An 11,351-nucleotide genomic window follows, 5' to 3' on the forward strand; every position below is an offset into this window, starting at 1 on the left:
GGGCGCTGCGGGAGCGGCTGCCCGCGGTCTCCTTCCCGCCGGGGCCGGGCAGGAGCCGCTGCCGGAGCAGCGCTGGCTCGGCCCGGCTGCTGTGGGTAGGACAGAGGGGCTGCCCCGCGGCCGGCAGCGGGCGGGGAAATTCCCGTCGCCGGAGGTTCGTGTGCCCGGGGGAGAGCGAGGAGTCCTGTCAAAGTGACTTTATTGCCGAGCAGGGGCAGAGGCCGTGGGGCATTTGCCGTGCGCTCTCTGCCGTGGCTGTAGTCCGCAGCCTCCTTTTTATCCTCATTTTCCCGGCCGCATCTCCCTCTGCCTTTGCCCACCGGCTGAGTTCCTTGGAAGGTTCCGACTTCCCGATGCGCCTGGAGCCTGTCCTCGTTAATGTGCACCCTCCTTTTGTATAACAGCCGATATTCATGGCTCTGTTAAGTCTTTGTTCTTCTCGGCGAATTTCGGGAATGTAGCGGGACTTTGAGCAGCTGTCTGGGTCAATTTGTACCATTTATTGGAACTGATGGTTTCTCCCGTTACTTCCTTCTCTACAACTCCCTGGCTCTATCTCCAGGCAGATTCACTCCTTGACTCTGTTTTGTCCTTCCCGGGTCCTCTTTGGTTTTGGGATTATTCTCGGTGCCCTCATTCCCTGTCCTTTTGTCGCCGTTTGTGGATCAGGAGGCCTGGCTGCCACCTGCATGCCCTGGCTCAGCTGCTGGATGAGCTGCACTGCCAAGGTGTGGAGCATGGTAAAAAGATGAGAGTTGCTGCAGCATAGAAGAGGAGAAGCAGCATTCGTTTAACCCCTGGTGTGCTGGGGAGCCAGGAAACCGTGTCCCATTCCCATCCTTTCTGTGTTTGACCAATACATAAACTGCTCTCCTATTTCCTTTGTTATCCTTTTCACCACTTTTCCCTTGTCATCTCTTTACCAGCAGCAGTTTGAGTCATTTAGTTTTCCACAAACTCCTGCTTTTTCTGCTAACAGATAATCTGATCCCATCCCCTGGTGAAATGTTGTGTTCCTCATTTCAGTGGCTTGGTCGGCAGGAAGGTCAGGAGCTGGAGCTGTCTGGTTGGTTCTTCTTTCGAGGACAGCTTGTAATGTAATGATGCCATTGAAATGATAAATGGGTTCTCAGTCTCCTGGTAAGAATTTGTGAGAAATGCCAATCACTTGGTTTTTAAATGTTAGAAGTTTAATAATAGTGAAATGGTTCTAAAAGTAGGAATACAATTAGACTAATTAAAATTTAGAGTTAGGATGATTACAAGACAATAAAAACAAAGACTTACAGATGTCAGGATGCTCTCTTGGGCACTTAAGCCACAACAAGCATACCTTGTGAATAAAGGAATCACCCCTAAAAAAATACACTGTTGCATATTCATATATCCTTCATGGTTATGCATACATTTTATTTAAAACAAGAAACTCTGTCTGTTGTTGTATGTCAGCTGTTTTTTTAATCCCCACGGCGTGCTTCAGTCTGAGCAAGGCCTGAAGAAATTAGCTTCTTCTAGTAAGAAAACAATAAATTGCTCTTGTCTGGAGAATTTAGGTGTTCCTTGAGTGAATTTAGGTGTTCTCATTCCTTAACCCCCCCCCCCCCGCAATGCATATTTTCTCTTTTAACTACTAAAGCTTCATTTTATCTTCAAAGATACATTTACCATACTATTAAAATGTTAATACAGCACAACTTATCAATGTAATATAATACATATAGTAACTATCTGCGTGGAGCCAGATAACATGCATTTTTCACAAAATTTTTTTGGTTCCCAGGGGCTGGTCCATGGTGTTGTAGGATTTGTTCTGTTGGCCCTTTATCTTTTTCCCCATTTTTGAGTGCTCCCTGCAGCTGAAGTTGCATCAATTTACCATTTTTTTCTTAATCCTTCATCATATACTTGAATTCCAACTGATTTCCCTGAACTTGTTCTAGCAAAACCCCCAGTGCTCTGATACACCCTGTACAGCACAGACAGGGACAGCAGATGTTGGAGTGGGCAGAGGGATGTTCCCCCCCTTATTTTAGTGAAGTTTTCCCAACATTCTCCATTTGCTGTTTCCCTTTGCAGCTTCAGCCTTTTCTGTTTCAGAGTCAGAGATCCTCAGCATGGGCTCTGCCTTCAGCTGTGCAGATCCATCTGTGCAAGCAGGCAGAGCTTGGGGTGAGGGGCAGAGGGAATCAGCCAATTCCTGCCCCAGGCAAGAAGAGCCAGGTACATTGTCCCCAGTTTGCCCCAGCAGTGTTAATTTGCATTTCTGAAGCTCCTCCTGGGTGCCTGGAATGCAGCTTCTCTTCCACAGCAGCCTTCAGCAGCCTCAGTTGTGCCCCCCCCCCCACAATCTGATGCTTTTTTTTTTCCTTCAAATCATCTATTTATTGTTCATGAGTTAAAGGGTCACCTTTAAATCTCATCTAGTTTTGAAAATTTTGAAAAACTCTAATCACTTGGTTTTTAAAATTTTAAAAGTCTAATAATAATAAAATGGTTATAAAAATAATAATACAATTAGAATAAGGACAATTACAAGACAAAAAGAGCAAAGAATTACGGATGTCCAGATGCTCTCGGACCCTAAGTCAAGAGAAGCTTGACTTGTGAACAAAGGAATCACCCTTAAACCAAGACACTTGTTGCATAGTCATACATCCTTCATGGTTATGCATACATTCTGTTCTAAACAAGAAACTCTGTTATATGTCAACTGTTCCCTTTAATCCCCTGGTATCTTCAAGTCTGAGCAAGGCCTGAAGAAATTAGCTTCTCCTGATCAGAAGCCATAAATTCCTCTCCTTTGGAAGATTTAGGTGTTCTTCGAAGGGAGCATCTCATTCCTAAAAAGAAAACTCCCCCCACATACATAATCTCTATTTTAACATTATGTTGTAACCTAAAACTACACTTAACACAATATGTAAGGGAATTAATACAGCATAACTTTCTAACATTACACATATAATATTCATTGTACCATTTGCGAAAAGCCAATCATAAATATGCATTTTTCACAATCCCACTTCTTACTGCTCAAGCCAAATGATTTATAAAGAATATTTCCTGTCCTCTTGCATTCTTTGGACTCTGTTGGTAATCAAATAAAACATGGGATTAAACAAAGAAGAAATATCAAAACACTTGTAACACATAAAAGGAAGAATCCTAATTTCTTCCACCATCCCATTTTCAATACATTACCCCACCTGCTAGTTTTTAACGTTATTTTCCCATTTTTGGACTGATACCTGGGTCATAATTTTTTTCTGATATCCTTTGTTTTTTCCAGGATGACATCCTCATTGCCATCTATTTTCAACAATCTGTACACCCCATTCTTTAGCCAATAAATAGCGTAAAGCCAACCTATTTTAATGCACTGCAGGTGATGTTTGGCTTTGCAGACTCAATATTAATTCCAATGCCTGAGCAGCTTTGTTTATTAACTTCTCTATAACTGCTTGGAGTCATTTAATATGACTGAGGATATAATTTGGGGTTAACACAGAGCTAGACTGCTGTGCTTGTTTTACCTTTTTTTTTACTAAATGTCTCTTTACCGAATCTTGGACTATATTTCTAAGATCAAATGTAAAACAAATCCATCTCTCTCCTTTTGGACATTCCATGCCCCAAGTATTACTACTTTTTCCTAAGTTCTTTGTAATGTGATAATTTTCCCCCTTTTTCCTGCAGGTACTTAATTTGGATGGGTTATAACAGTGGCTGTTGACATGGGGGTGTGTAACAAAAAGGAACTTTGGTTTCTTTCCATGTAACACTTTCTGTAGCATTTGTGACACGATCTTGCTGCTATCTCAGAAGGGAAAAGACAACAAATGAGAGACAGAAACAGGAATGACAGAGGTCTGGCGTGGCTTATACCCCCACCTCCCCTGCCTGTGGGGCTGCTGCCCACAGCAAGTACGTGTGATCTCCTCGCTGGTGAGTACAGTGCTCAATCCAGGCTTGCCCTCTGTTTCCCTTGTCACTCCTTTTTTACTCATTTCCAGGCAAATTGTTTTTGACACCTTTTAACTGTGGTTTTCCACCATTCCTCAGGTATCTCTCAGTCCACAGGCATTGATAATCCCCATCTACAAAAGCAATTTATTACTTCAGTTTTTGAGGTCTTTCTGTATAGGGGATTGATTCAGTACTCAATACTTCTTGCCACAAGAACATAGATTTTGTGAGCTACAATGCCAATTATTCTCATAATTTAAACATTCACTTATAACCCAGCTGCCATGTCCAATATGGGGATGAATCAAATAAAGTATACAGCATAGTATTAATGGCAATTTCCCTTCTTGCCTGTACAAGCCACAGGCTAAGGCCAGACTATCAGAACTCTTTGACTCAAACACTCCCGATCCTCCTGTTTGAAGTGGCAGTGTTCCTCTGCCAAGGAGGTGTCGGAGGCGTCTCAGGGCTTATTCAGGCAGGGCTTAGAACCAGTGATGCAAGCTTTGCCTTATTTCTCAGTTAGGTGTTATTCTTTGTACCTGCCTTGGATCATTTGGGTCTTCCTAAACCATTACCACCCAGTCCTGGGTGAAAGTTAATTTGGTATCACCTGGTTTAGATGTGATAGTCCATTCCTCACGTTTCTTCACAAATTCTTTTATTTTGCTGGCATGAATTCACCCTCTTTTCCATGGTTGGGATTGCTGCTTTAGTAGTACCTGGAAAGGACTTCTTAATAACACAGTGTTAAAAGAAAAGAAAAACAATACTGCATTAACTTTCACCATTAGTTTTCTTCAAAACTTTCTGGGTTTAACTAAAAACTTTTTCTATAGCTGCTTCTTCTTCTTGTATCCATCTGTGCTAATTGCTGCAGAGGCCAATTCTTCTTCTTGTGAGCTATAATTAGTTAAATAAAAAAAAGACTAGCCCAAATTTAACACAAGATGTATCACATCTCTTGGTTTTTTGCTTTTTAGGCAACATCCAACTGTTTTAGTCTTACAGACCCATTCTTCAGAACAAAAGCCTCCTTTCCTTAATAACAAAAATCAGAAGGAAAAAAAAAGAAGTCTTGTTTAAGAAAATAAAGCACATTGTGAGAGTCAGCTATCTCTGCTTTGATCTTATCTCTATTGGTGGTCCAGCTCTCCCTCTTTTTCACAGCTTTGCCTTTGTCTGTACTTCCTCACTCCCCTCCCCTTGTTGTCACTCTGTCTAGCAGGAATGGAGGAGAACTCACAGATAGCGACGGTATGGGGACTTTGGGGTGTATTTCGCTCTCCCTCTTTCTCTTTCTCTCTGTTTCCCTTTCTCTCTCTTTTTCTCTTTTTCTCTCTTTTTCTCTCTTCTCTTTTTCTCTCTTTTTCTCTCTTCTTCTCTCTTTTTCTCTCTTTTTCTTTCTTCTTCTCTCTTTTTCTCTCTTCTCTCTTTTTCTCTCTTTTTCTCTTTTTCTCTCTTCTTCTCTCTTTTTCTCTCTTTTTCTCTTCTTCTCTCTTCTTCTCTCTTTCTTCTTCTCTCTTCTTCTCTCTTTCTTCTTCTCTCTTCTTCTCTCTTCTTCTCTCTTCTCCCTTTCTCTCTCTTTCGCTCTCTTTTTCTCTCTTCACATTTCAACATCCACATTCCAATATCAGTCCACTTTCTAACATTAGTCCTACATCCTGGAGAGGTGAGTCTGCCAATCACCTCTCCCTCCTTTTTCAACTTCCTTACAAATTTAATTACTTTTGTTATGTGTGTTCTGCAGGCCTTTAATTCACGGCACCCTCCACCAAGGGCTACCAGCTACCCACAGCTGACAGTGCTAAAACTAAAGACTTATTTTGCTGTCACAATTTTCCATTCACAAGCTTGAAAGGGTTGTAGGAACAAGGTAAACAAAAACTTACTTCTGAAGTGATCTTGCCTGCAATAAAAAATTTAAGGCAATCCTTGTTAGTGCAATATAATTTGCAAAGAAGCCAAGGTTTGATTTGGGAAGGGCGTCTGAGGACACAGAGCATGAGTTTTACAAATCTATAATTTGAAGAGGGAATAGACAAAATGTGGATACAGTGGGGGAGACAGCAAGTAAGGAATTTATCTCTGCAATACTCTCTTTTTGACTGCCAGGAGACACTCTCTGAAGAGGTTCTTACAGTACAAACAATAACTGGATGGGAAGAGGCACTCTTGAATTTAAGCTTTGCTGTCAAAATAGGAAACTGCCCCTGAGCACTGCAGTGCTGGAGCACCTTGCCTGCAAACTCACCAGAGGCAAGCCACTGCTGCCACGCTGCAGGGCTGCCTGCAGCACAGAGGGAACCATGGCCAAGCCCTCCCTGCAGGCCTGGGTAATCCACACAAGGAATCACAATTGCTTCATAGCTCTCTAACTCATTCAAGAAATAGGAAACTGTAGTAAACAGAGATCTCCCTCACCATCTTTTTCATATGTGTGTGTCACACACCCACTGTGATGCTGGAAGTAACAAATTGTTTACATTAGAAGATACTGAAACTTTTTCTTCATTTAGATTTGTAGTTTCCCTTTTCTATATGTAGCCACCTCCCATTGTGGGAAAAAATGAGCCCTATTTTTTTACAAGTGTTTTGTATGCACAATTTTATTTGCTGTTCTAGATACACTGCAAGTAGCTAGCACTTCCAGAAAAACTAGCAAACAAACAAAACAAAAAAAACGAAGAAAGCAAAACACATTTGGGTACTTGAAAAAGGACTGGTTGGAAGGAAAATTGTTTCTCATTGACCTACCAAGCAGTTGGTGTTACCTTTAGTTTAACTTTACACACTGAGAACAGTTGATTGAACAGCTTGCATTGACTCAAATTAATAGCAGGTTTTGCTATGTCACAGGTGTAAACTAGTTTTTCAATCCTAGAGTACAGTAAGTTATGTATTTCAAGATAAAAATCACAAAGCAAATTGGAAGAAATTTAGTACTGCATGAGGTGTGCACACAATTACAATTAATTTACCTCTAGAAGTCAGTTTATGACTTTCCTCTACTAGGATTGCAGTAGCTGCTATAGCTTGAATACACACTGGCCAGCCTTGATTTACTGGATCCCACATCTTTGATAAATAAGCCACGGGTCTCTTTACTCCTCCCCACTCTTGAAACAAAACCCTATGAGCTACCCCCTTTTTTTCATTTACATACAAATGAAAGAGTGTTGCTAGTGAAGGTAAGCTTAAAGTTGATGTTGGGGCTAGTTTTTACTTCTTTTTTCTTAGTTTTTCATTACCCTTTTTGATCCATTTTATATCATCTCCCTCTGTCAGTTTTTTTTATTAGAAAATTTTACTGCCTGTGTATTTCCTTCAATCCACAATCTATAATATCCCAATAATCTGAGTATCTTTCTGATTTCCCCCTTTGAAGAGGGAGGGGGAAGGGATAGAATCCCTGTGTTTCAGTCTGGGTTGAGCTTCCAACTACCCTTACTAAGCAAGTGTCCAAGATATTTTACCTCTGATTCTACAAATTGCAGCTTCCCTTTTGATACCCTTAATCCTTTTTCCCCAAGAAAATTCAAAAGATTTATAGTAGCCTCTCCAGCTTCAGCTTCCCCAGAAAGTAAAAGATTATCCACTTATTGGATAATTTATATTTCAGGGGGAGTGGGGAAAGTTTGTAGTATTGTTTCTAAAGCTTGTCCAAATAAGTTTGGGGATTCTGTAAGCCCCTGTGGTCGTTTTGTCCATCTTAATTGCTGTTTTCTCCAGTTAGTGGGTCCTTCCATTCAAAAGCAAAGATAACTTGCTCTCCTGGGCTAATGGGCAAGCCCAAAAGGCATCTTTAAGGTCCACTACACTAAACCACTGATGCTGGGGAGGAACTTTACTGAAAAGAGTGTAAGGATTTGGTACCACTGGATAGCGGGTCTGAGTTCCTTTGTTAACCTCCCTTAAGTCTTGTACCAGTCTATAGCTCCCGTCAGGCTTCTTTACTGGGAGTATTGGGGTATTATGGGGAGACATACAAGGTTCTAATGTCCATCCTTTGTTAGTCCTTCTATTACTGGCTTTAAACATTCCCGTCCTTCTAAAGATACAGGATACTGCCATACATGTATGGGACAATTTTTTTTTCCTCAGTTGTAATCTTTATGGGGTCAATATTTAATCTTCCCCTATTTCCCTCCCCAGCCCAAACTTCCTTGTTAATTCTTCTTCCATCCTCCTGGCCTAGTTTTAAAAGTCTAGCTGTCATCTTCCCATCTTCTGGAACAACCCCTATTCCTAATTTCACCTGTAAATCTTGTCCCAATAAATTGCTACCTGCCCCTGGGACCAAGAAAACATCCCTCATCCAAAATTTAGTTTCTCCCTCTATTACCACATTTTTAATAACGGGTACGGTGAAACTCTCTCCTTTTGCTCCTGTTACTATTACGGTATCTTTGCTTACACTATAACCTTTTGGAATATTTAACAGAAAGGTTCTTTCTGCCCCTGTGTCTACCACAAATTCCAATTCTTCTTCTTGGGGACCCACTCTTGAAATTATCTCAGCATTCCCCACCTGGACCCACCTGCGCCCCCCCTCGGCCCCATGGCCCCGCGAGGGGAATTTGGGGAGGTGGGAGTGGGGCAGCGCCAAGGCCGGGCCCCCCCGCGCTGTCCTGGCGGGAGCGGCTGCAGTGGGGACCGAGTGCGGGCGGGAGCGGCCGAGAGCCCAGCGCTGCCCCAGCCCGACCTGCCCCAGCTCCATCCCTGCCCCTGCGCTGGGATGCTGTGGGGCTGGGGGGAAGAGGGAGCCGGCAGTGGGTGCTGGGCCTGGGGGCAGGAGGAGAAGGGAAGGAGAAGCAGGCTTGAGGAACAGAATGGTCAAACGATTCAGGTGGCATGAGAAGGTGGGATTTTGCAGGATAAGGAGGAATGGCAGTAGGAAGAGGAGTGTGAGGAAGAGCAGGCACACAAGAGGAGGAGGAGGAGGAGTAGAAAGAGGAAGCAGCAGAAGGTTCCACCAGTCCTTATAGGTGCAGCCTCCCCCCAGCCCCAGGAGTGCTGCTCCCCCCACATGCAGCAGGTGACTGTGGAGGGGGATCCACGATTTTCACGGGGTGAATCTTGGTGTTTCTGAGTTTTCTTGGGCTAAATGTTGGTGCTTTGGTTTTATGTGGCAGCTGAATCTTTACCTTTTGGAGGAGGATTTGCTGAGCTGTGGTGTTTGGGGTGTTTTTGTTCTGTGTCTTGGAAGTTTATGGGATTTTTGGGCTGAATCTTGGTGCTTTGGAGGTTCTTACAGACACAAGATTCGCAATGACTTCCTGAGATGAACTTGGGCAAGGAGGAACCTCCAGTCCAAGGTGCTCTCCTCTTGTTTTTTCCCCAAACCAGGAGTTTACATTTCCAGGGTGTGGCTGGATGGAGGAGGAGGAAAAGCCCCGGAGATGCTGCAGGAGGAGGAGCTGCAAACCCAGCCCAGGGAGCTGCGGAGAGGAAAGAGCCCCCCTGAGCCAGGAAGGCAGGCAGAGATCCAGCCGGAGCTCGGAGCTGGTGGAGAAGCCTCATGGCAGGGAGAAGCCCCACAAGTGCTTGGAATGTGGGAAGGGTTTCAGGTGGAGCTCCAGCCTCATCCGGCACCAGAGGATCCACACTGGGGAGAGGCCCTACGAGTGTGGGGAGTGTGGGAAGAGGTTTCAGAGAAGCTCCCATCTCCTCAGACACGAGCAGAGTCACACAGAGGAGAGGCCCTTCCGCTGCTCCGACTGCGGGAAGGGCTTCAAGCACAACTCCAGCCTCACGGTGCACCGGCGCATCCACACTGGGGAGAGGCCCTACGAGTGTGGGAAGTGTGGGAAGAGCTTCATACAGAGGTCTAGCCTGTTTGAACACCAGGTGATCCACACTGGGGAACGGCCCTATGAGTGCTTGGAATGTGGGAAGAGCTTTGGGAGGAGCTCAGGCCTGAGAACACACCAGCGCATCCACACTGGGGAGAGGCCCTACGAGTGTCCCCAGTGTGGGAAGAGGTTTCGGACCAGCTCCAGTGTCCTCCTACATGAGCGGATTCACACAGAGGAGAGGCCCTACCGCTGCCCCGACTGCAGGAAGGGCTTCAAGCAAAACTCCAGCCTCACCGTGCACCGGCGCATCCACACCGGGGAGAGGCCCTACGAGTGTGGGAAGTGTGGGAAGAGCTTCTCACAGAGCTCAGCCTTGACCCAGCACCAACGGAGGTGCCACTAAGGGAAGCCCTGTGAGTGCCCCGAGTGAGGGAAGAGCTTGGAGTGAGGGAAGAGAGTGAGGGAAGAGCTTGGTGTGCTGCTGCAGCTCCATCCCCCATGGGAGGATCCGGGCTGGATGATCCCCAGTGACCCCCGTGGGGCAGAGCCCTGGTGCCCCCGTATGGGGATAAAACAGAGAGTAAAGCAATGGAGCTGATAAGGGGGCCTGATATCTGAGGCCTGACTGAGCAGAAACTGTGGGAGACACAGACACACTTGAAGTCTCCCTGGGCAAGAAGTGGCCAAGCAACATGGTGTGAGTCTTTGTGATAAAAGAAATGTTCCCAGGTTACTGGATGTCTTGAAGAATGTGTAACCAATGGGAAATTGCTACCAAAAACAGAGCCCTCTATAAGCACCATACAAGTAAATCCCTGTATAAACACCTGGTACACTCAATAAAATTGGCTTTGGTCTAAACTCGGATGTCCCCGTCTCTCCATGGTGGATAACTCTGTTGTGGGTGATCCCCGTTGGGTGGGGGAAGGTGCTGGAGGGATTTCTTTCCCTTCTCCTGGTGCTGCCGTGGTTTGGTTGGTAATAAATTCCCTCCCTGTGCCCAGGCCGGGTCTGTTGTCCCCGTGCCGGTGCTCGGGGCGGGATCTCTCCCGTTCCTTCTCTGCACTGCCGGGCCTCTCCTCAGCCAATGAGAGAACGCGGTGGAGAAGAGTCAGCCAATCAGCGAGAGCGGGGCTGATGACTCACCAGTTGCCGGGCAGACCCGCAGCAGGCAGTGTTCCCCACCTGGACCCGCCCTCCCTGCCCAGGGCCGGCCCCGCCGTGGGGTCCCCCCAAGTCCCTCCCCAGTGCCCCCAGGAACTGGGCTGGGTTTAACTGGGAAGCTTTACTGGGAACACTGGGAGCAGGGGGCAGGGGCAGAGTGACAGCAGGGCTGGGGGGACACTCGACCCCCCCAAAATCAGCGTGGGGATGGAGCGGGGGTCCTGGCTGGGCCCGAGGTCACAGGGAGCGGCTGCGGCCGCCAGCGGCTCAGGAGCTCTGTGGGCAGAGAAAAGGGGCTGACACCGGGCTGGGGGCCCCGGGGAGCACACACACTCTGGGGGAGGGGGGACACGACTCACGGGACCCCCCAGACTCTCTTGCGCAGGTAGAACCCGATCCCAGTGCCAGGAAGACAAAACCCAA

The 11,351-nt window shown here is 45.9% G+C and overlaps 1 protein-coding gene across 1 annotated transcript; it reads left to right on the forward strand.

Moving 5' to 3' along the window:
- Positions 1-388: 388 nt before the first annotated feature.
- Positions 389-10,623, forward strand: LOC146766473 (uncharacterized). The gene is made up of 2 exons (XM_085588401.1): positions 389-3,945; positions 9,316-10,623. Exons 1-2 carry the CDS (start codon positions 3,859-3,861, stop codon positions 10,165-10,167), a joined length of 939 nt encoding a protein of 312 aa, XP_085444527.1. The 5' UTR covers positions 389-3,858; the 3' UTR covers positions 10,168-10,623.
- The last annotated feature ends 728 nt before the right edge of the window (positions 10,624-11,351 follow it).

Source organism: Lonchura striata, chromosome 10 (assembly GCF_050655825.1).
Source record: "Lonchura striata isolate lonStrDom1 chromosome 10, ASM5065582v1, whole genome shotgun sequence".
Lineage (NCBI taxonomy): Eukaryota > Metazoa > Chordata > Aves > Passeriformes > Estrildidae > Lonchura > Lonchura striata.